Raw genomic sequence first — 26,221 nt, forward strand, 5'->3', positions numbered from 1 at the left:
CTGCTGGAGAGGATGTGGAGAAATGGACCCCCTTACATTGTTTGCGGGAATCTAAGTTGGTACAGCCACTATGGAAAACAGTATGGAGGTTCCTTATAAAACTAAAAATAGAATTACCATATGATTCTGCAATCCCACTCTTGGGCAGATATCCAGATAAAAAAACAAATTCAAAAAGATACACACACCCCCTGTGTTCATAGCAGCACTATTCACAATAGTCAAGACATGGACACAACCTAAACATCCATCAACAGAAGATGGGATAAGGAAGATGCGGTACACACATACAATGGAATACTACTCAGCCATGAAAAGGAATGAAACTGGGTCATTTGTAGAGATGTGGATGAACCTACAGACTGTCATAGAGAAAAGTAAGTCAGAAAGAGAAAAATAAATACTATATAATGTCACTTATATGTGGAATGTAAAATAGGACACAAATGAACCTATCTACAAAACACAGACTCGTGGACATAGAGAATAGACTGTGGTTACCAAGGGGGAGAGGTTGGGGGCGGAATGGGAGGTTAGCAGATGTAAGCTATTACACATGGACTGGATAAACAGCATAAATATATGTCCTATGGTATAGCACAGAGAATTATATTCAGTATCCTATGATGGAAAATAATATTTTTAAAAAGAATGTATATAAATATATGTATAAATGAATCACTTTGCTGTACATAGGTAATTAGACAACATTATAAATCAACTATACTTTCAAAAAACAAAACAAAAAACCCTTGGGACATCCTACTGTTACAAAACCTCCATTTTGGTTAAAGAAATTTTTGACATGGTATAACTGAAACATCCCAAAGTATTTCATTAGAAACCCCTCTGAGTCTCAAACTTTTCTGAAAGCCTTTCTAAAACACTGGTTTGCAACCTTAGCTACATATTGAAAGACACCTGAAGAGCTTTAAATTATACTTATAGCTGGGCCCCATCTTCTGGAGCTTATGCTTTAAAAGCTTCTTTACCTTAGTCCACTTTCACTTTGGTAGAGAGGGGATTGGAAGACTTTTGTCACTTGTCAGGAGTTTCCTTAAATACCTACAACTAAGTCCCCTGAACAATCTATGGTTCCAAAGTGCTGTGGAAATTCTAGGTTTGGTTTAAATTGCATGAAAATTAAAAGTAGGAAGTTATTTGTATTAGTCAGACCTTGTATATATACAGCATGACTTGTTCTTTGTAAACCATCTAGGATCCTATCAGAGAAGGGAAGGAACAAAAATATGAGACATAATTTGGGGCCTAGGTCAGGGCCCAGAAAGAATGATCAGTATTTAAGCTGGAGCCACCTGTTACTGCTCTAGCTTAAACAGACAGGAAAAACATATAAACAGTGATAGACTTTGTTTTCTTAGGCTCCAAAACCACTGTGGACAGTGACTGCAGCCATGAAATAAAAAAGACACTTGCATCTTGGAAGAAAAGCTATGACAAACCTAAACAGCATATTAAAAAGCAGAGACATTACTTTGCCAACAAAGGTCCATATAGTCAAAGCTATGGTTTTTCCCATAGTCATGTATGGATATGAGATTTGGACCATAATGAAGGCTGAGCACTGAAGAATTGATGCTTTCAAACTTTGGTGTTGGAGAAGACTCTTGAGAGTCCCTTGGACTGTAAGGAGATCAATCCAGTCAACTCAACCCTAAAGGAAATCAATCCTGAATATTCATTGGAAGGACTGATGCTGAAGCTCCAATACTTTGGCCACCTGATGCAAAAAACTGACTCATTGGAAAAAACTAATACTGAGAAAGATTGAGGGCATGAGGAGAAGGGGATGACAGAGGAGGAGATGGTTGGATGGCAACATTGACTCAATGGACATGAGTTTGAGCAAACTCAAGGAGATAGTGAAGGACAGGGAAGCCTGTTGTGCTGCAGTCCATGGGGTCATGAAGAGTCGGATATAACTGAACAACAATAACTTGTTACTGCAGAGAAAAGAGAAGTTATATGGGGAGGTGCTGCAAAGAGGTGGGGACACCACCTCTGGTCCAGCTGGCTCTGCCCTGCACATCTCTCATGGCCAGGATTCCATTAGCTCTCTCTGGATTTTCCTGTGCAGAACTCACAGTCACCTACAGAACCCTGATAGGATCCTCACCCTGGAGGGGCTGAGCTCTAAGACAATAACTGGGGTTTCTGGCCATCACAACTCCTAACAGAGCAGGTTCTCACTGTGAGCAAGATTCCTGGGCCACTGTGCAAGTCAGAGTCCATGAGGGGTGCCTAGACCAGCTCACCTGCCCAGAGCCCTGGGATCCTGGAGGAATAGTGAAGCTAATAATTCTCTCCTTCCCCCAGTCCTTTCCCACTTCCCCTGTGCTCTTAGAGCACAAAGAGGTGTAAGACGTAACCAGCAACAGTTTAGACCAGTCTGTACGCCTCAGCTTCTGTTCCCTGTCCTTAGTAGCCTTGGGGAAAAACCTCCTATAACAGGGCAAGTTGAAGAACATAAATTATAGTCTATTGACTATCTCCTGATGGGTGTTTAACTTTGCAGGGCCTTCAGGCTTTCCATGATCAGTGAGAGCCAGTCCTGTCTGACTCTTCATGACCCCATGAACTGCAGCATACCAGACTTTCCTGTCCTTCACTATCTCCTAGAGTTTGCTCAAACTCACGTTCATTGAGTTGGTGAGAACATCCAACCATCTGATCCTGTGTTGTCCCCTTCTCCTCCTGTCCTCAATCTTTCTCAGCATCAGGGTCTTTTCCAAGGGATGTAAGGGACTCTCAAGAAGTATAAGGTACAGTTTTAGAAGTAAATTTGGGGAAGGGGATGATTTTGTCAAGCAGAATACCTGATAAGAGGGAGAAAGTTAACAAGCTCTTTAAAGTGGCTGTGGGCCCAGGAGGCATTAAAGGACAGGGGACATTAAAGGACAAAGACAAGGAGGCTGTGCCAAAGAAAACTGACAGCTTGCCACCTTTGATCTAAAGGAGCTAATGGATGAATCTCAACGTACTTACTCAAGCAATACTTATTGACACTTAACGTGAACCAGACCTATGGGAGAGCTAAGGCTGAGGATGCAACAGCTGATCTTTGACCTGCCTGATTGCCTAGGAAAATACCCAGGCTACATCCTCCTACCTATCTTTGTAGGGTCTCTTGACCAAGCCCATCTGGAGCACCACGTCAGCTTCTGCTCTAGAAAGATGGGAACCGGGATTTTTGGCAACTGAATAGGAGAAACTCACGCTTCCTCCTGTGTGTCTCCTTCACTCACACTACAATCACACAGTTAATACTTCTGATGCCAGACGCGCATCTCTGCACTAAATCACTTCAGTCATGTCTGGCTCTTTGTGATCCTGTGTACTATAGCCTGCCAGGCTGCTCTGTCCCTGGGATTCTCCAAGCAAGAATACAGGAGTGGATTGCCATACCCTCCTCCAGGGGATCTTCCTGACCCAGGGATTGAACCCACAGCTCTTACATCTCCCGCATTGGTAGACGGGTTCTTTATCACTAGTGCCACCTGGGAAGACCAACTCTAGGTGGGTATCCTAAAGTTTAACTCAATCCTGACTCTCTCCACTTGGAAATAGTATCAGATCTCACAGGGTATAAGGCTCAGTCCCACAACACTACCCCCATCCACTTCCTCTGTGCTTTTGACCTATCAACTACAAACTGGAGGTTCCCATAATCCCCTCTTTGGGTTAGATTAATTTGCTGGGGCAGGTCAGGAAAACAGTTTACTTACTGTATACGTGCTGTGTGCTCTGTCACTCAGTCATGTCCGACTCTTTGTGACCCCATGGAATGTAGCCTGCCAGGCTCCTCTGTCCATGGGGATTCTCCAGGCAAGAATACTGGAGTGGGTTGCCATGCCCCCCTCCAGATCTTTCCAACCCAGGGATCGAACCCAGGTCTTCTGCACTACAGGTGGATTTTTTCCCATCTGAGCCACCAGGGAAGCCCACTTACTGTATATGGGTTAGTATAAAAGGATACGATAAATGATGCAGAGGAACATCAAGATGGAAGAGATGCACAGGGCAAGGTTTGTGGGAAGGAGCTCTCTTTGAACACACCACTCTCCCAGCACTTCCATGAGTTCATCAACCCATGTACCCCTCCATAAAATCCCCGAACCCTGTACTCTGGGGATTTTATGGAGGCTTCATACTATAGGCATGATCAAAAATTAACCCAATTTCTAGCCCCTCTCTGAAAGATGTGGAGGGGTCAGGCTGAAAGTTCCAAGCTATTAATGATGGCTTGGTGAGCAGCCCCCATTCAGGAGCCCACCAAGTCACCTCATTAGAACAAAAGACTTTATCACCCAGGAAAGCCAAGAGATTTAGGAACTCTATGTCAGGAATCAAAGACCAAATATGAGAACAAAAGATGCTCACAAGTGCTCTTATCACTTAGAAAATCACAAAGGTTTTAGGAGTTCTATGTCAGGAACCAGAGACAAATATATATTATATTATTTCAGGGCTTCCCTGGTAGCTCAGCCAAGAGATTTAGGAACTCTATGTCAGGAATCAAAGACCAAATATGAGAACAAAAGATGCTTACAAGTGCTCTTATCACTTAGAAAATCACAAAAGTTTTAGGAGTTCTGTGTCAGGAACCAGAGACAAATATATATTATATTATTTCAGGGCTTCCCTGGTAGCTCAGACAGTAAAGAATCTACCTGCAATGCAGGAGGCCCGGGTTTGATCCCTGAATCAGAAAGTTCCCCTGGAGAAGGAAATGGCAACCCATCCAGTATTCTTGCCTACAGAATTCCATGGACAGAGGAGCCTGGTGGGCTATAATCCATGGGGTCGCAAAGAGCTGGACACAACTGAGTGAATAACGCTTATTTCACAGGAATCAAGTTGCCCTTTTGTTGAAGCCTCTTCAACTCTACCAGAAAGTTTCATTACTTGTAAACGAATCACAAGATCTTTTTAGGTGTGACAAAGGTCATGATTACATTCCAGGCTGACCACTGTCATGAAAGGATCCTCCCAGCAATTGCACAGATCTGCTCATCTCACTCTTTTTCTGGACTCCTGGTAGCTTGAAGAGTGAGTGTATCCTTGGAATCTCAGCTCCTCTCCTGCTTTTTAATATTGTTGGGATTTGGGGGACTTCCCTGGTAGTCCAGTGGTTAAGACTCTGCACTTTCACTTCAGGGGACCCAGGTTTAATCCCTGGGCAGGGAACTAAGATCCTGCATTCCTCAAGGTATAACCAAAAATAAATAAATAAATAAAAATCTAAAAAAGGCAAAAACAAAACTCAGGTGACTGGGCATGAAACAAACTCCCATAATTTGGGAGTTTTAAATATTTTGGGGATTTGGGTTCATGTAGGTCATTTTTATTTTTATTACATTTATGTAATATTTTATTTATTTATAAAATTTTATAAAAAATTTTGTGAGCTGGGGAGGGGGTTGGATGGGGTGGTGTGTGTCTTAAGTGTTAGTCCCTTATTATTTAATACTAATTAAATTATTGTTTAATTATCATTATTTATTTAATAATAATTAAATTACTATTTAATTAAATCCAGGTCTCCTGCAATGGAGGCAGATCCTTTACCATCTGAGCCATCAGGGAATGGGTGGTGGAACCCAGCAGAGACAGGCCTGAGGCGGGGGAGGGTGGGCATCAATGAGCTGGCTGCTCTGAGAAACAATTCAGATTTCTAGAACATGTACTGACCCACCCATGAGTCTTAGAAATAATTGGAGAAGAGATGGCATATATATATGTATGTATCTACACACACACACGCACATAATGGAGTGTTACTCAGGCACAAGAAGGAAGAAAATTCTCTATTTGCCTAACAACACGGATGAACCTTGAGGGCAATATGCTAAGTGAGATAGATTGAGAAAGACAGATACTGTGTGATATCACATACATGTAGAATCTAAAAATGCTGAACTCATAGAAGCAGAGAGTAGAATGGTCGTTACTAGGGGCTGGGAGAATTGAGGAGATGTTGGTCAAAGGGTACAGAGCTGCATTTAGAAGATGAGTAAGTTCTGGAGATCTAACGCACAGCATTGTAATCATAGTCAATAATACTACATTATATACTTCAACGTTGCTAAGAGACTAGATCTTATATGTTCTTACCACAAAATATGATAGTTCTATGACATGAGAGAAGTGTTCGCTAACAGTAAGGTGGTATTCATACTGAATGTATGGGCTTCACAGGTGGCACTAAATGCATCAAATCAGCACACTGTACATCTTAAACTTCCAAAATGTTATATGTTAGATGATATTTTTAAAGTTCAAAACCAAAAAAGTAGATTACCATGATTTATCAAAAAAAAAAAGAAAAAAAAAAACAGCAACAGTCATAATAATGGTATAGAATGTACTAGAAACAATTCAGTGAGTAACAGAGACAGGGTTAATTTAACAATGAGCTATCCATCACACATGCTAACAAATCTGTACTGCACATGTCAATTAGTTTACAAGGAAAATTTGACCATTTAATTGTTTCATGTTGAGAATGTTCTTTTGTATTTATTGCCTTGAATTAATTACACTATTTGAATTTACTACAAAAAAAAAAATCACATCTGTGGCTCTGTGTCTTGTGAATCATGGGTGTTATACATAAGTGTCTCCATACTGGGGAAGGAGCTGATTTATAGAAAGAAAAAGAAATAAGGACTGGCTACTTCCCTAGTGGTCCAGTTGCTAAGACTCTGCGCTCCTAATGTACAGGACTTGGTTTCATCCCTCGCCAGGAAACTAGATCCCACATATTGCAAATAAAGATCCCACATACCATAACTAAAAGAACCTGCATGCTGCAACTAAGGCCCAGCACAGCCACCGAAATAAATAAATATTAAAAAAACAAGTACCTATTGTATAGCACAGGGAACTATACTCAATATTTTTATAATAACCTATAAGGGAAAATAACCTGAAAAAGAATATATATAACTGAATCCCTGTGCTAGACACCTGAAACCAACACAGCACTGTAAATCAAACATACTTCAATAAAAAAAATTTTTTTAAAGAAAAAAGGAAAAATATAAGAGCTGAAAAGGTGAGCTTGGAAGACTTCCTGTCTTTGAGAAGGACTGGGGGCTCAATGTCTACTGTAATGTGGGCATTAATATAATCATGGCCTCACATGCTATGAAGCCTGAGATATGACAGTTACTTCTGAAGATGGAAGTGACTTTTAATGGCTGCTATACCATCTGGAATGGCTCTTGTGGCCACGTCCCCATGGCACACCCAAGCCCAATTAGCACACAAGCCATTCTGTTTAGGGGGTATCACTGCATTTGCCAGCTTTCAGCAGGGTATTAACATCTCTAAGATAAAGCAAGTCTCATCACCCCCATAGGCTGTGATAGACAAGACCAGGAGGGTGTTGAGGGGCTCTTGCTATGACTCCCGTCTCTCCCACTCTGCCACAGCTGACCCTCCAGTCCCTGGACGTCCCCTTCAGACCCGATGACTAAGGCACGCCAACACTAGCCCTCCACCACCCACTCTCTGCAATACCCTTTCCATACCACATGCTATACACACACCAACATTTACCTCAACAACCAGCAGGTCATCATGCGAAATGGACTCAAGCTTTTTATCTGGTGGTGTCTTTTCAAGTAAAGTGCTTAATTCAACCAAGATTCTGCCTCTGTAGGCAACTCCTTCCCCCTGAAAGGCAACAGTGCAGGATTATTTTTCCAGGCATGAACAACAATCAAAAGCTCTCTCTAGCGGGCTAACCTAGCTACAACTTCAAATTTCTCCTTCCCAAAATGAACCAGTCAGTAACTCTCTCAGCTGGTCTTTGTTATCTGAGAGAAGAACCAATGACTTCAGGAAGGATCCCAGAGAGAGCCAGGGTAGTCAGGGCTAAAAGGGATTTTAGTCATGGCTGGGGTCAGAGGCTTTCAAGCCATGCTTAGATCTGGAAGGGGTTCCCAGGGGCTGAGGTGGGAGTGGAAGGGGCTTGAAATCTCCCTCACTCTACTTCAGGTTTGCATTTGTCTGCATTAACTTGGCTCCTTTTCTCAGAATAGGGAGGCAGCCATGTTGGCAATCAGGGCAAGTCTCAGAGGAGCCAGGAAATAAAAGAGGAAGATGTTCTGGGTGTGGTGGAGTGTGAGGATGAATTGCGGATGCTCCTTCCAACATACTCAGCAGTGTTAGCAGCAGAACCCTCTGTAGAGGAAGGGAAGGCTTCCACCTCCACTGCCAGCCCTCTAGCCCCACCTTCACCCCCCAGGGCTTTCTCTCTACCCTAGTTCCCTTCTTGGGCTTTGGCAGCTAACTAAAAGACAGTACTTGGGCTTCTAATGTGGTGGAAAGACCACCTCCCACCTCTGGGCCTCCATGTCTTCATCTAGAAAATGAAGAGGTTGGATAACATAAGGGATAGCAATATCAAGCATGTCACTTTCAATCTTTCAGCAAATTCCTAGAATATGGCATTCAACAGAATTCTGAGATAGCACTTTTGCTTTTAGGAAAGAGCCAACATTGATTACAGACATCTGCCCTAAGTCTAGGAAGGGGGAATGGCCATGCTCAGTTCAGTTGCTCAGTCGTGTCCGACTCTTTGCGACCCCATGAACCACAGCATGTCAGGCCTCCCTGTCCATCAACAGCTCCCGGAGTTTACCCAAACCCATGTCCACTGAGTCAGTGATGCCATCCAACCATCTCATCCTCTGTCATCCCCTTCTCCTCCTGCCCTCAATCTTTCCTAGTATCAGTTCAGTTCAGTCACTCAGTTGTGTCCCACTCTTTGCGACCCCATTAACCACAGCATGTCAGGCCTCCCTGTCCATCACCAGCTCCTGGAGTCTACCCAAACCCATGTCCACTGAGTCAGTGATGCCATCCAACCATCTCATCCTCTGTCATCCCCTTCTCCTCCTGCCCTCAATCTTTCCCAACATAGGGTCTTTTCAAATGAGTCAGCTCTCCGCATCAGATGGCCAAAGTATTGGAGTTTAAGCTTCAACATCAGTCCTTCCAATGAATACCCAGGACTGATCTCTTTTAGGATGGACTGGTTGGATCTCCTTGCAGTCCAAGGGACTCTCAAGAGTCTTCTCCAACACCACAGTTCAAAAGCATCAATTCTTCGGCGCTCAGCTTTCTTTATCGTCCAACTATCACATCCATACATGACCACTGGAAAAACCATAGCCTTGACTAGACAGACCTTTGTTGACAAAGTAATGTCTCTGCTTTTTAATATGCTGTCTAGGTTGGTCATAACTTTTCTTCCAAGGAGTAAGCATCTTTTAATTTCATGGCGGCAATCACCATCTGCAATGATTTTGGAGCCCCCCAAAATAAAGTCTGACACTGTTTCCCCATCTATTTGCCATGAAGTGATGGGACCGGATGCCATGATCTTCGTTTTCTGAATGTTGAACTTTAAGCCAACTTTTTCTCTCTCCTCTTTCACTTTCATCAAGAGGCTCTTTAGTTCCTCTTCACTTTCTGCCATAAAGGTGGTATCATCTGCATATCTGAGGTTATTGATATTTCTCCCAGCAATCTTGATTCCAGCTTGTGCTTCTTCAAGCCCAGCGTTTCTCATGATGTACTCTGCATATACATTAAATAAGCAGGGTGACAATATACAGCCTCGACGTACTCCTTTTCCTATCTGGAACCAGTCTGTTGTTCCATGTCCAGTTCTAATTGTTGCTTCCTGACCTGCATACAGGTTTCTCAAGAGGCAGGTCAGGTGGTCTGGTAGTCCCATCTCTTTCAGAATTTTCCACAGTTTATTGTGATCCACACAGTCAAAGACTTTGGCATAGTCAATAAAGCAGAAATAGATGTTTTTCTAGAACTCTCTTTGCTTTTTCGATGATCTAGAGAATGTTGGCAATTTGATCGGGTTCCTCTGCCTTTTCTAAAACCAGCTTGAACATCTGGAAATTCATGGTTCATGTATTGCTGAAGCCTGACTTGAAGAATTTTGAGCATTACTTTACTAGTATGTGAGATGAATATTTTTGTGCAGCAGTTTGAGCATTCTTTGGCATTGCCTTTCTTAGTGATTGGAATGAAAACTGACCTTTACCAGTCCTGTGGCCACTGCTGAGTTTTCCAAATTTGCTGACATATTGAGTGCAGCACTTTCACAGCATCATCTTTTAGGATTTGAAATAGCTCAACTGGAATTCCATCACCTCCACTAGCTTTGATCGTAGTGATGCTTCCTTCCTAAGGCCATGCTATGCATTTGCAACTGCCATGTGAGATGACCTCAGGATCCTTTCCTACCCTGCATTCTAAGACTTGAGGAACATGAGATTTCCATCCTTCAACACTTAATCAGGGACTTCCCTGGTGGTCCATCTGTTAAGACATCTTGTTTCTACTGCAGGGGACACAGGTTCGATCGCTAGTCAGGGAACTAAGATCCCATGTGTCAAGAGGCCAAAAAATAGAAAACAAAACCAAGAAACAACCACAAAAAACACCCTACTGGTCATCTGGTGGGCCTCTGAGGGTAGGGAGGTCTCCTAAATATGAGACTTAATGATAACCATTAGAAAAAGGAATTTAGAATCAGTGCTCATTAATAACACACCTTAATTGAAGAACTAACCTTTCCAGAATTTAGCTCATCATAGGGATCTGGGAATCCCGTGTACTCTCGGGGGCTTCCATAAAGGTTCAGATAACAAGGTCCAAAAGTTGGAACAAAGCCCACCTCTGTTTCTCCTGTATTCGCTGAGAGATAACATCATCATTAGTATTTTAGGCTTTTAACACCATTCTGTTGAAATAAATATTAGTTATTAGTTAGCTGGGTGAGACAGTTTTCCTCTTTTTTGTGTTAGTTGTATTAACGCAAATTGTAAACGCTTGTGAGACTTGCCATATTTCTCTTATCACTATAAAACACAAATAAAAAACATTGAGGGGATAGTTCAGGTAAACATAAAGATGATACTATTCAAATGAAAGAAGTTGATCTTCACATTTTTTGCAAGTTTATAATTGGCAATTGTAGCAAGCATGTCACTGACAACTGGGGTAGTGTATATTGTTTCGGGAAGTCATTTAAATGACTATCAGATTAATTTTATTTGTTCCTCCAAAATATCATTTAGTCTCAAGTAGTTAGTATAAATCTGGCAGATGATTTTAAAAATACAAGACATTTAAAATTTTTATATATAATAGTGAACTGTCTGCCTATGGTTATGGCCGTATGATATTCATAAGCAATGTGAAATTTCCATTCATGACATTCTATCCCTGATGAGGATCCAATATGCTTCTTATTTCTGCTACCTCGTCTCAGCAGGACTACTCCCCGATGAAGGGCACTGCAGGCAATGAAAGAAATAGTGGAGTCAGAGAGCCTGCAGGTGAAGACAGGGAAACACCAGAGCTGCCTTCAGCCATCCGAACGGCTCCCACATGGAAGAGGGATGGACTTGCTTCCAATAAGCAGGGGAAGGACCCCTACTGGGAGCTACAAGGAGGCCAACTTTGGTTCACTCAGTGCAAGGATGATCTTTCTATGATTAGTAGTCTCACACAATGGGACAGATTGCATTGGGAGCAGAGGAAATATTAAGGCCAAGAGTTGTATTTTATCTTTCAGGATATAGTCAAAACTCTTCCTCTCTGGATGAGAGGTTGACCGGATCAACTCTATGGCCCTTTCCAACTCTATGTTTAAAACTAAGGCAGAAGGATAAATGTCAAGTAGTAGGTGAGCGGAGTATCTACTCATAAACAGTTGAGCAAACTGTATACACTTGTAGTTAGCAATCTTTTTCACCTTTTTGAGGCTCTTTTGCATTTTGGACTTCTATTAAGTTGTCACTTTATATTTCCATTTTTAAACTTTAAATAGCTGCTCTGTCTGTGACTACACTATAAATTCCTTTGGTGGGTGGGTAAGAATCAAGTGTGTTTTATTCTGAATCCTTAAACTCTTAGTCCTAGTTCTATCTTGGAGTACTACCACATAAATATTTTTTGATTGGTTGAATGAAGTATGATCAAATCTGCCATGTTTGTTACATACCTAAAGACCACTTAACAGTCATATAAAGTATGACTATAAGATAATGAAGTTGGATTTTTATAAACAAACAATAATGAGGCATTGTGCCAATAATATAAAGGCAGATGATAATACCTTAATTTTTCAGTTTGCAAGCTTTCTTACATGCAATCCCTTTTTCCCCTCTCACTACAACCTTGGGTGGTTAGAATGGCAGGGAGTATCATGGTTTTTTTTTTTTTTTTTTTTGAAAGAAGGCAAATTTCTCTAAATCACAAAGTCTTCATCTATTAGGGAAACAACATCTGCTGTAAGAGGGTAGTAAGATCAAGTGTGAGCACACTGAGCAAACTTGCAAAGAATGGCAAATGCTGTGCAAACCAAGGGCATGCTGTGATCCCACAGAGTTGGAAGATGACTCTTCAAGGTACAAAGTGGGAAAAAAAAATGTTATACAATTATTTACAGTGAAGCCAGGAGGGTATATATCTAGGTGAAAACATGAGGCACGTAGCAAAGCCCAGTTAGGCCATTTGCTTAAACTCAGCTTTGCAGGACAACCATACAACAGTAATACAAAAATTGTTACTCTAACACAACTATATTTAAGACAATAAAATGTAAGTAAAAAAAAAGTGCTAAAGCAGTTGATAAGTTCTTAATAAGATAATAATAAACAGAAAGATCTAGAAGATAGCAAAATTACAAAGCATAAACCTGTATACGATGCAGCCCCAGATCCCGAGGATGAGAAATCTACGTAGTAAAAATACCATTGGTTAAACAATAAGAGAAACACAGGCATTATAAAAGAGACATTGAAAAAGTTAATCAAATCCAACAATAGGTAAGCGGTTTAGCAACACCAGGAAAATCCCAAATCCAGACTCAAATCACATGACCCTTTTGTCATTTATACAAATATCACCAGCAGTTAAATACAAAATGGCTCGAGACTCTGACACCCAGTAGCACGGCCACACAGGAAATAGCCCAACCTCACCAGCCCCAAAGCAGTGAAGCATCTGAGAGCCAGCTTCCCACCATCAAAGGAGGCCTGGGGAAGTTACCAACATTCCATAATTTTAATAAAACATTTACGTGTCCCGTCTCTGACTTAGCTAGGACTAAGACCAGACAACCCAAGTTAATTTAGTAGAAGGCTGTGTAAACAAAGGCCTATAGTTGCCGATACAGTATCCGGTTTCTTTGCAGGGAATGGCTACTGCTCACTGTTACTCTGAGACCCTATCATAGACTGTCTTGTAGGGCCTGCAGTGAAAGAAGGCCTCAGAGACAGAGCCTGGCACTGCTTGTAACAATTCATTTGTAGTTCTTCTGGATATTACCATCATACCACTAAGACAAATGTTTATTCCATTATTTCTTGGATAATTATTTTTAGGTGATATTTAATGACTTCCTGCTAATGATAAATGAGTTAAAGTGATTTTTACGCTTCCTCCCATAGAGTTTATAGCATGATTTTAATTACTCTATTGGTTGCCTTTGACCAATAAATTCCATCTAATCTTTAACCAGTTTTTATCTACCCAATGATTTAATCTAACCTTTAAAAAAATTTTTAATTGGAGGATAATTGCTTTAACAATATGTTAGTTTCTGCCATACATCAACATGAATCGGCCATAAGTAAACACATGTCCCCTCCCTCCTGAACCTCCCTCCTATCTCCTACCCCATCCCACCCCTCTAGGTTGTCACAGAGCACCAGGTTTGAGCTCCCTGCGTCAACAGAAAATTCCCACTGTCTGTTTTACGTATAGTAATGTATATGTTTCTTTCTTTTTTTTTTTTTTTTTAGTAATGTATATGTTTCAATGGCATTCTTTCAGTTCATCCCTCCCTCTCTTTCTCGCACTGTGTCTACAAGTCTGCTCTCAATGTCTGCATCTCCACTGCTGCTCTGTACATAGGTTCATCTGTACCATCTTTCTAGATTCCATACATATGCGTTAATATATGATATTTTTCTCTTTCTGACTTACTTTACTCTGTATCATAGGCTCTAGGTTCATCCACCTCATTAGAACTGACTCGAATGCGTTCCTTTATATGGTTGAGTAATATTCCATTGTGTATATGCACCAGAGTTTCTTTATCCACTCATCTGGATCCTTCACTTGATAAGAAGTTAATAGCATGCCCACCCTCTCCCACCTTCCACTTCTTTTCACTTCTAAGCTCTATCTCCTGTACTTTTACATTGTAAGAGGTGATATTTACCTTCTTTTTAGAGCTTTGACTACAAGTTTAACAAAAATATTTTAGAAACAATTAATAGTGCTCACATTATAACAACCACATAAGTATTTTCTGCAGAGAAAAGAAGAATTGTAATTGCATTTCTTTTGTACAGGTCCAGCAACATGGTCCCCTATGCCACTTAGCAGACAATGCTTAGATGGACTCTCTGTCTCACCTTCTACCAGTTGCTTAAAATAATGCTATACCTGACTTTATATTTGGACTATTATCTTCTTGGTTCAACTCTTTATCTCTCTCAGAATTTCTAATGCCTTATTCTTCTTCTTGAGAAAGAAAATCTGTATCTTTTTCACCAAGTCTCTATTATATTTCAGATTCTTATTCATATTATCTATTTCTTGGCTTACAGTATCTTTTTAAAATACCTATAGTGCAGGAAACCTGGGTTCGATCCCTGGGTCAGGACAATCCCCTGGAGGAGAAGGGCATGGCAACTCACTCCAATATTCTTGCCTGGAGAATCCCCACGGACAGAGGAGTCTGGTGGGCTACAGTCCATGGGGTCGCAAAGAGTTGGACATGACTGAGTGACTAAGAATGTAAAGTCCTCTCTTAAACAAGATGAGGATGAGAGAAATCTTAAGTTTTCTAAAACAAAAATTTTCCTCAAATTTTCTCATTTTATTCAATGTGCTTAATCAAGTGATAATTATAGGAATTTTTGTTATTTTTATTTTAGTAACGAACAATAAGCTGCTGATGATAGTAATGGGTTAACACTAAATTTTTCTGATCATCTTAATTTATTCCTTCATTCCCTATTACAGTTTCACACATATGCACAGAACTAGAATACCAGGTATAGGCAATTAGTTCTCAATACATAAAACAACAAAAAGAAAAGTATATTGGTTATCAATGCTTGTTAGCATAAAATGTATGAAAACAAAATACACAATATCTAGAGTGGAGATTACACGGTTCAAATGTCATCTGACCTCACTCCTGCCAAGGAATATTATTATATACATGGGTGGACTGATGTCAATGCCACTTGGGAAAAAAAAAAAGGTGCTCTCTATATTGACACTCAAAAATCTGTAAAACACCTACTGGGAAAGTTTTTGGATTGAAATAAGAAAGTTAAAATTCTTAAACTCAAATAATTGATGTCTTGTCTTAGTCACTCATTGTGTCCGACTCCTTGTGACCCCATGGACTGCAGCCCACCAGGCTCCTCTGTCCATGGGGACTCTCCAGGCAAGAATACTGGAATGGGTTGCCATTTCCTTCTCCACGAATAATTGATAGTTACCCCAATTATTAATTACTAATCTATTATTTTGCTGATCATCATCAAAACATCACTGAAATGGTTCACTAGACTCATCACATTTGGCTTTTAAGAAACCAGGTCTGTTGCCAGGTGGTATCCAGTTCATTCCCTCTCCAGAAGTTCTCTGCCCTGTCCCATCCCTGCTCCCTGTGTGACTCACCTTCTACTTCCCCACCAGAGGCAGCAATTTTAGAGAGGTGCAGATACGTTGTTCCAACAACATCATTTTTGGTAAGACGGTCCCTGTGTTAAAAGAACAGGTTAAGACCTCCACCTATGAAGACAGATCTTTGTTTCAACAATAGTTCTGGAAAAGACCTAGATCTCAGAAATCACCCTGTCCAGCGGGCCTCAGGCGTCACTGCACTTTAAAATCACCTGGAAACCACCACTGCTCCCCTGGCCCCCACCCCACACCACCTCTAATTTCCTATTGAAGCTTTGACTCAATGAAAGCCGAGATGAAGAACAAGAGTTTGCATTTATAACAAGTATATATCCCAACTGATTCTTACACAGATGGTCCTCCAACAACCCTCTGAGAAATGTTGATCTAACCGGACAACTAATTTCAGCTAGAAACAGTTTTCTACAGAGGCCCAGGAATTTGCCTATGGTCACACTCAGTACTGTGGTCATGAAGTGAATGGGTCAGTTATAGGCACATAACATGGTGAGCGTCATAAAAATCTCACTACACAGAATAAGTGTTTGTATCTGATTACTACGATGGTTGAAAAATTACAACAGGCTTTTCTAAGGGTCCCTCATAGGGGAAAAAATTCCCTTTCAATTCAATTCAAATATTTCTTGATTATCTACTGTGTGACTTCATTTGCTTGTCTATAACCTAAATCTTATCTATGTTGTTGGGTAAGTTTGCTCACTGTAAGTACATGCAACTTTGTGTATCTGTCTGTATCGTAGAGAGTTTGTGAGCCTAACCCGTGAAGTGGTCTCTAGCTGGGCACACAGTAAGTGTAACAAACAGGTTTATATTAATAACATCTTCTGTTTAATTTCTTCTCTTTATTCCATCTAGTGTCATACTCACTCTGAAGTTTAGAACTCCACAGGAGGGAGGAAAGTTTGACTTAGTATTTTGAGAAAAGATTATACTATAGTATATTATTATATATTATAGCAATACTATGTTATATATATTATATGGTTTAATAAAATTAGGTTACAGAAAGTGACTAACAACAGTATACATGAGGGAAAAAAGTTATTATTTGGGGGTTATTAAGCCACATGTGTGGAACTTGCATCCTCTCAGTCCGTCCAGAAGGGTCTAGACTACATTTCAAGAATCCTTAGCTTTCCCTCAGTTGTGCAAACACCTATAGGATATATAATGAAAGATCTGGATCCAAGGAGTCCCCAGTTAAACAGGGTGTCTCTGCACATCTGAATCTACCATTGCTTTGGAGAGGGCCGACTAGATCAGGGAAAAACCCACATCTGCCGTGACCATGGGGGACTCGAGGATGACTCAGCCAGCGATCCTCTCACTGTGGCATCAGCAGGTCTGAGTGGTCATCTAAGCTATACAGGGCCCAAACTCACACTCCAGAGAGTTCTGGAGGCCCCTGGAGCACCTTTGGGGTGTCAACCGAGGGTCCAAGTGACTTAAAACAAGCTCACACTCATCGGAAGGGGCATTTTGTCCTCAGGCCCCTTCATGGACCTCCATGAACTATGCTGTGGTTACTGAACAAAATAAAGCCTTCTCCCCTCCTCCCAAAGTGTCCTGTTACCATAGTGACAAGAGGGAACTAACATGGAAGTCAAATACATTTAGCCAAAGGAAAAATCAGGGCCAGACAGGTTGGGAACCCAACTGAGTGTCTGAGTGACTGTGGCCAAGTCACCTGACCTCTCTAAGCCTCAGTCTTCATCTGCAAAATGAACTAATAATAGTCTCCATTCCATAGGGTTCCTCTAAAGAGTAAATGGAATAGTGTAGGGAAGGCAAGAGGCCAGCGCCTGCCCCTAGTAGTGCTCAGAACAAGCGGCTGACATCATAACAAACACTGATGATGTCAGCACCAGTGACGACGCTATGTATCTTTTCTACTCTCGGGGAGCTAAGCGCTGCCAACTGAATGCCCCATCCAACTAGAATACACCCAAGAATCGCCTCATTATGGCTGCTCATTGCTAGGATGTTGGTCTAGTTAAAAGTCCATCAGAAACTTTCAACAAATTTTCTTTGCATTCAATCACACAGGAAGCTTTGTCCATTTTCCCTTCTAACAATGACAGAGAACAGCTCTCAATGTTTTGATTAATTCATCCCTAGAAATAGTTTACTCCATTTCTGAAGTCTATTTTGGACAGCCTAATAGTATTTAAAGCCTTAATTTCTTATCTTGGGGTACATTCAGATCATTTTTCCTTCCTTTTGTTCATGAGCAGTTCAACCAAGATATCCAAAGCTTTTCTGCAACAGCTACTGTTATTAAAGAAAACACCTGAGTCCAGAAGCAGTGTACCACTTCTGTCTGGAAGAAAAGCAAATGTCCTGAAAAGTAAGGGTTAGACCATCTAAAGTAAAATTTCTTCAAATCCAAATATTTACTTCTCCAATTTGCAATTAGACACAAGTCTTTTTTAACTCACCAGTCATATATTGTCAGTTTTATTTTTTCACACACTGAAGGAAACTGTTAAAAGAGAAAAAAAGTAGTTATTTCTCAACTTATTCAGTACCTACTAGAGTATCCTTACTTTTCTCTAAAAGAAAAGAAAGCCAAACCTTGATCTGAAGATTAACGACTTGATTCCACTCAGGGTTTGCATTTTTCTCAATTATATTTGTGCAAACCTGTAAAATCATCAAAACAGAGCAGGTATTCAAATTTCTAATTTTGGAAAGTTTATAATATATGCATAGTGGATTATGATTCTAGCATACTTATGTTATAGACTTGGTCACTCAGTCGTGTCTGACTCTTTGCGACCCCATGGAATATACAGTCCATGGAATTCTCCAGGCTAGAATACTGAAGTGGGTAGCCGTTCCCTTATCCAGGGGATCTTCCCAACCCAGGAACTGAACCCAGGTCCCGCACGTTGCAGGCAGATTCTTTACCAGCTGAGCCACCAGGGAAGCCCATAGACTTGGTAACCTCATTAAAGTTTTCTTAATAACAACTTGGTAAAATAGGACATGGATTTAGTATACTGATCTTTGCTTCTTCTATGCACTAAGAGCTAGTTTCTAATTGCCAAATTTTAATATTGGATTCATGTAATGATGCAACAGTTGCTATTTAGTGAGCCCTTGTTCTTTAGTTGTTAAGTGGTACCCAGCTCTTTTGCAACCCCACAGATTGTAGCCCTCCAGGCTCCTCTGTCCATGGGATTTCCCAGCCAAGAAAACTGCAGTGTGTTGCTGTTTCCTTCTCCAGGGGATCTTCACAACTTAGGGATCAAACCCGGGTCTCCTGCATTGGCAGGTGGACACTTGCTACATACTGTCTGATACACATCTCTTAACTAAAATGTCCAAACATATCTTTTGATCCTGCCCACCAGCCCTTCTCCCTGCTCCCCAAACTAGCTGCTATCTTTCCATTGCTGTTCACAAGGGTGTTCAGATTTGAACCAGAGTCAGTCACAACCCCTCTCTTTCCTTCACGTGCCTCATCCAATCCATCAGAAAATGCTGGCATCCCTATTTTCATCTGATCTTGCCCCAGATGCCTGTGGTTGGGTCCCATCTGGATCCCCACTTCCTCTCCTGCCTCCTCACTTTCATGTCATTCCCCATGTAGCATCTTCAGTCAGTTCCCAGGCATACTTAAGATACTAAGTCCTGATTCATCCTCTGCCTGATAAAGCCCTGCCTGCCCACCTCACCTCATCTCTCTGAGCTCATCTCTTGGTTTCGTCCCTTGCTTGCTCCACCCCAGCCATGTTGGCATTCATCCAATGTGAACGTATCTCCTCCCTGGGGTCTTTACATCTGCTCTTCCTTCTGCCTGGAAGCCCTCCCCTGCCAATATCTCTGCATTTTCCAGGCCTCTGTTCAAATGTCACTTCCTCCAAGATATCCCACTTGATAAACTAACTGGAAACCCCTCCAAACACCCTGCACCCATCACTTCTTGTCCCCTGCTTTATTTTCTGCTTAGTACTCAGCACTAACTGAAATTACGCAACTTTTTATTTGCTTGCTTGTTGTTGTCCCTTCTCTCACACAGTAAGCTCCATGAGAGTAAAGACTGTTCCACTCATTTCTCCATCTCCAACGTGAGGGACAGTATCTGATACTTAACAGGCTCCCGCTGTTTACTCCCTGAATTAATTAACTCTTTCAACAATCCTATGAGATTATCCTTATCCTCATATATAATTCAGGAAATTGAGACTCAGAGGTTAAAGAATTTGATTTCACTTGCTATGGAGTGAGGTGAAGTCTGAATTTAAATCTGGCCTCGTTTAGCTCCAGAACTGAGACTTTTTCTGCCATCTCCCACTGACTCTCCTGGGACACAACCCTGTGTGTGTGTGTTGCCAAACCTCACTTTCACATACACATGGTTCCAGTATGTAGTAAATGCTACTTCCTCAGCCTAGGACTGACTGTGGTACACCGTTACTCTACTATGGAACCCCACTCTACAACCTTTGACCATCTTCGTAGGTAAAAGTGGTAGTTACAGGTGTTCCTACACCAAGTCCCTCAGCTCTCATCAGAGGACTGAGAGGGGTTCCCCTGCCAGACTCTCCAGTTTCTGCAGCTCATTGGAACATGGGGGTGGGTGTGGGGGTAATAAACATGATAGAAATGGGCACCGGGGTACTGGAGGCTCTCCTCTACACAGCGGTCCCTAATCTTTTTGGCACCAGGGACCAGTTTTGTAAAAGACAATTTTCCCATGGACGGGGGATGGAGGGGGCCTCAGGATGATTCAAGTGCATGACATTTATTGTGCACTTTTTTCTGTTGTTATTACATCAGCTCCACTTCAGATCGCCAGGCATTAGATTTCAGAGGGTGGGAACTCTTGCCACATTGACCAGGGATCACTGTTGCTGGTTAGGGACTTTGCCTAGGAGTAAGATAATGCTGGGGCCTGAGAATCATTTCTACTCTTAGAAAAGACCACGTCTTTCTAACCTGAGCCCGGCATACTTTCCACTCCAAAATAAACCTCTAAGATGTCTGACATGCTCAGAGTCTGATAATCTGCATTCCTGCACAGTGCCCAGCTCATCAGGGGGCTACTTAAAAAAGAATAAGCAGGAAATCAGTCAAAGAAAGCACGGTGGTTTAAATACATGTCTCTAAATTAAAAGACGCTTGCTCCTTGAAAGGAAAGTTATGACCAACCTAGATAGCATATTCAAAAGCAGAGACATTACTTTGCCAACAACGGTTCATCTAGTCAAGGCTATGGTTTTTCCTGTGGTCATGTATGGATGTGAGAGTTGGACTGTGAAGAAGGCTGAGCGCCGAAGAATTGATGCTTTTGAACTGTGGTGTTGGAGAAGACTCTTGAGAGTCCCTTGGACTGCAAGGAGATCCAACCAGTCCATCCTGAAGGAGATCAGCCCTGAGATTTCTTTGGAGGGAACGATGCTAAAGCTGAAACTCCAGTACTTTGGCCACCTCATGCGAAGAGTTGACTCATTGGAAAAAGACTCTGATGCTGGGAGGGATTGGGGGCAAGAGGAGAAGGGGATGACAGAGGATGAGATGGCTGGATGGCATCACTGACTCGATGGACGTGAGTCTGAGTGAACTCCGGGAGTTGGTGATGGACAGGGAGGCCTGGCATGCTGCAATTCATGGGGTCGCAAAGAGTCGGACATGACTGAGCGACTGATCTGATCTGATCTGAGAGGCATCTCAGAGAAGGCAATGGCACCCCACTCCAGTACTCTTGCCTGGAAAATCCCATGGACGGAGGAGCCTGGTAGGCTGCAGTCCATGGGGTCGCTAGGAGTCGGACACGACTGAGCGACTTCACTTTCACTTTTCACTTTCATGCATTGGAGAAGGAAATGGCAAGCCACTCCAGTGTTCTTGCCTGGAGAATCCCAGGGACAGGGGAGCCTGGTGGGCTTCCATCTCTGGGGTCGCACAGAGTCGGACACGATTGAAGCGACTTAGCAGCAGCAGCAGCAGAGGCATCTACATTGAGGTCACATACAAACCTTTTTTCCGGCAAAGGAAACTTCTACAAAAGGGTCCACTAGGTTCTTCTTATCAGCGATGCCTCCAAATATTTCCTTCACTGTCTGTGAGAAGGCATCATCCACTGGAAAGGAACACGTCACAGAGGAAATCAAATCTGATTCTCTTAAGAGAACAGAAATCACTCAGCAAAATTAAAAATCGTCTCCGTATGGAAAAACCATTGCAACGAGAATCAGTCTGAAAAGTGGCAAGTACCAGTGGTACTGGATTGCAGAAATCCTTTGTCTTAGAAAGAGAAAACACGTTCTCCCCACAAAATTTAAAAATTAACGGGAGCGTCTCAGAAAAAAAATCAATAAATTACTATGCTGAGAATCAATCACTTATTGAGGAAACCAATAGAATAAAAAAGTCTATCCAAACAGGCTAATTCAAAAACTGAGGCCTAGTTGTGATTTGGAAAATATTCTTTAGGTCAACATATAGGCCTCATCTTTTCTTGAGTAACTCCAGGAAATTTGGCATAATTATAATGTGTTTAATCCTCTATAAACAACAGATCTCTGTTTTAACAAACTTAGAAGTGAATAGATCTTGCACTGTTGGTGGGAATGTAAATTGATACAGCCACTATGGAGAAGAGTAAGGAAGTTGCTTATAAAACTAAAAACAGAACTACCATATGACCCAGCAACCCTACTACTGGACGTATACCCTGAAGAAAACCATAATTCAAAAAGATACATGTACCCCAAAGTTCACTGCAGCGCTATTTACAATAGCCAGGACATGGAAGCAACCTAGATGTCCATTGACAGATGAATGGATAAAGAAGATGTGGTACATATGTACAATGGAATATTACTCAGCCATAAAAAGGAAAGAAATTGGGTCATTTGTAGTGATGTGGATGAACCTAGTGTCTGTCAGAGTGAAGTAAGTCAGAAGAATAAAAACAACCATCATATATTAACACATACATATGGAATCTAGAAAAATGATACTGATAAACCTATTTGCAGGGCAGGACTAGAGATGCAGATGTAGAGAATGGACTTGCGGACACAGCAGAGGAAGGGGAGGGTGGGTCAGAGAATAGCATTCATGTGCATACACTGCTGCTGCTGAGTCACTTCAGTTGTGTCCGACTCTGTGTGACCCCATAGACGGCAGCCCACCAGGCTCCCCCGTCCCTGGGATTCTCCAGGCAAGAACACCACGTGTAAAACAGCGAGTGGGAAGCTGCTGTATAGCACAGGGAACTCAGCTCAGTGCGTTATGAGGACCTAGAGGGGTGGGGGGAGGGGGAGGGAGGCACAGAGGGAGGGGATGTATGTATACAGACAACTGATTCACTTTGTTATACGGCAGAAACTAACACAACATTGGAAAATAATTACACTCCAATTTAAAAAAGTGAACAGAGTTCAGTTGAACAGGCCCAGCAGGTATTATAATGTGAGGTTTAATTTATTTACTTCATTTAAGATATTTCCGAGGGAAGGATGCTCTGGGGAGTCATTAGAGGGGAGGGGTTCCTGGAAAAGTAGCAAATCCTGAAGAGCTCCATGGCCTGTACAGTGGTGCTCCCTCCTGAGGATGGGGAGAGGGTCCTATGTCCCAGGGCCCAGCAGGAAGCAGGCACACCAGGCAAGGCAGAGAGGATGCCAGGTCCTTAGCAAGGACAGGCGAGCAACTAGATTAGCCTCTATGAATGGAAGCACTCTAAGTAATTCTCTTAAATGCACCCAATCTCTTAATACACTAGTGACAGACTTCTAGTTATTGGCACTTACAACTTTGGCCCAGCCATTTTTAATACTCTGATAGCACATACATTTATCTGTTTATAGAACTTCCGTTTCATTTGGGATGAAAGGAATTGGCAATGCTGACTGCTGACCTCTGTTTTGGTATCCTTTAGAATAAGGGGAAAGTGTGGAACCCAGAAGAGAGAAAGAACAGAGATGAATGGGTCAAAGGCTCCATAAGGGCCGTGGGTCAGGGACCAACAGGCTTCCCCATGAATCTGCTTAGGTAGTTTTCAATAGGGCCAAAATGAATGAAAATAACTCTATGAAGGCCTTTAAGGAGAAAGACATATGGCAGGGAGCACCGACACTATTTGGAGTATGATTACTTTTATCACATGTAATCATGCAGGCAACTGACAATCCTGGGGCTGGATTAAATCAATACATACTCTGGGGGATGTCCTCCGCTCTGTAGATCTTCAGCAGGAAGGTCACCCACCGCAGGGCAATGCCAGCAGGGAGTAACAAGTTACTTTCCACGTCATCACTGTCATTATCACGATCTTGTTTCTCAGGCTATTGGGGACACACGGTGGCAAGTTATACACATAGGAAAGCAGCACTTCAAGAGGCCAAATCTGGGATAAAACCGATCATAACTGTTTTCATTAGGATTTCCTGTGTTTTGAGCTTAAGAGTTTGGCACCAATTCAACCTCAAAACTGCCCTACAAAATCAATGCTCATGTTTCTTTGACCAATACACTACAAGAAAATAATGCGTCCTTTTTAATCTTCTGAGTGCTAAATAGAGAGACAGTTACTGAAGCTCTTTTACTTTCTTTCTGGCTACTGGCTTGCTGCCCAATTTTCTAGAATAACAACCGTCCTCTTAGGTAGCAATGCCTGATTCTGCAACGGAGCCAGGTTCTGTAGAGGCAGTGATGTGGGGAACTCTTAAAAACACACATATCTTTACTGAATGAAAGACCTGCTCACAGACACAAGGAAGGAGCTAAGTGAGCTGGAATAATAATTCTGTTGTGAAGAAAATAACAAATTCCAGAAAGTTGGAGGAGTTGGAGGATTGGGGTTGCTCTGCTCCATTTCACAATTACTGGTGCCCACTTGCTTAACTCTGGGTCCTCTTTCTTAGTGAAAAAACATAGAGGACAGAGAATTTGGAGCTTACAGGAGGCTCATCTCCGGTTCCCAGGACGAACATGCTGACTTTCATGTAGCCTTTAGCACCCGAGCTGGTATCTTCAGGGTCATTGAGGAGAAGCCATTTCCTCATGACAGCATGACCTAAAATAAAGAAGGCGTAAAAGGACAGGAATACTCTAAAGGGAAGCTGACAAGCCCGTGATTCCATCTGCAGTAAGATAACCAAGTATTTCCTCCAATGTGTCTTCATGACGGGCCATTCTCCCCAGATGAGGCTCCCTTTTAATCCTCTCTCCTTCACACTGACTCTCCACCCACATCCTGCCCTGGGGTGACTGAACAAGACCCTCTAAGCTCTAGTCACTGATTCTATAATTTGATTTTGATAAGATTAAAGTAGCCTCATAGAACAGAGAAATTATCTATTTGTTTCTCTTAGGATGATTGCCATTAGATTCTAAAAAAAAAGACACCCATACTAAACTGCTATCATAATTCCCACTGAGTATAGACTTTCTTTTTCTCAGTCAAGAAAAACATCATTCTTTATTCTTTGATCCCTCAAATTTTCTTGATTCCCAGAGTCTTCCAGTTCATGGGAAAACGTTACTTACCAGGTTCATCATAAACAAATCCAACATCGATCTGGGAAAAAATAATTTAAAATAGTTCAAAGTTTACAATCAGTTCAGTCACTTCTAGAATCTATCATTATTATTACACTTAAAAAAATAAGGCTTTTGACTAGACAACTTGCTTTGAGACCCACCATTTCCATCTTACTGTCTCTGTATATCTGATGCCTCCTCTGAGGTGTGACATATAGAAGGCTCTCAATCCATCATTTTGAATGAATGAGCTAATCTCACAGCTGGAACAGACACAGTGACCAATGTGGCCTGGTTTGCTTGGGACTTTTCCAGTAGCATAGAAAGTCTCACATTCTAAGGAAACCCTCAGACCCTAGCAAACCTGGACCATAGTCACCATATGGGACTACTTACTGAGTATTCCTCCACCTTTTCCTCCAATTAATTCTAATACTAACATTAATAGACCCTTTGATTGGGCACTCCAATGTGCCAAGAGCTAGGTGCTTTATATATTGTATCTCGCCTCATTTTCACAATAATCCCATCTTACAGATGAAGAAACTAAGCACCAGAGAGGTTTACAAGTGGCTAGTTAATGGCAGACAGAGTATGAATTGACCCAAATCATCTTTTAAGACTTGCTTCAAGAAGCAGCCCATTCCATGTGGAATCACTAAGAAGGCACAACAAGTCTTTATCAGTAAGTCCAGTGTGAACTGCTCGGAAAAGCACCTTGATTCTCTTCCCTGGTTTGGCTTGCCTGTCATACACCAGATTTATAATAACTGACTTCGTAGATAGAACTCTGGGCTACTGACAAGTGGAGCGGGGTAACGGGCTTCTTGCCACAGGCAAGTACTCTTCCCTCTGTAGCAGCACTGGGCTTCCAGCCACAACAGGAACTCTGTGAAGGGCCCTGGTATGGCAGCTCCCAGGCATCTTGCTC

The 26,221-nt window shown here is 41.8% G+C and overlaps 1 protein-coding gene and 1 non-coding gene across 2 annotated transcripts in view; one reads left to right on the forward strand and one right to left on the reverse strand.

The window, feature by feature from the left end:
• Positions 1–26,221, reverse strand: part of MYOF (myoferlin) — a 177,307-nt gene that overhangs the window by 73,633 nt on the left and 77,453 nt on the right. The window contains exons 10-19 of the mRNA XM_055560619.1: positions 25,297–25,327; positions 24,708–24,823; positions 23,966–24,092; positions 21,780–21,883; positions 18,370–18,438; positions 18,234–18,277; positions 15,769–15,851; positions 12,761–12,799; positions 10,628–10,752; positions 7,585–7,701 (exon numbers count right to left, since the gene is read on the reverse strand). Coding sequence (XP_055416594.1) covers positions 7,585–7,701; positions 10,628–10,752; positions 12,761–12,799; positions 15,769–15,851; positions 18,234–18,277; positions 18,370–18,438; positions 21,780–21,883; positions 23,966–24,092; positions 24,708–24,823; positions 25,297–25,327 — 855 coding nt within the window. The remainder of the gene's footprint in view (positions 1–7,584; positions 7,702–10,627; positions 10,753–12,760; positions 12,800–15,768; positions 15,852–18,233; positions 18,278–18,369; positions 18,439–21,779; positions 21,884–23,965; positions 24,093–24,707; positions 24,824–25,296; positions 25,328–26,221) is intronic.
• Positions 5,136–5,208, forward strand: TRNAE-UUC (transfer RNA glutamic acid (anticodon UUC)). The gene has a single exon. It is a non-coding gene; the product is annotated as a tRNA-Glu (tRNA).

Source organism: Bubalus kerabau, chromosome 22 (assembly GCF_029407905.1).
Source record: "Bubalus kerabau isolate K-KA32 ecotype Philippines breed swamp buffalo chromosome 22, PCC_UOA_SB_1v2, whole genome shotgun sequence".
NCBI classification, from domain to species: Eukaryota; Metazoa; Chordata; class Mammalia; order Artiodactyla; family Bovidae; genus Bubalus; species Bubalus kerabau.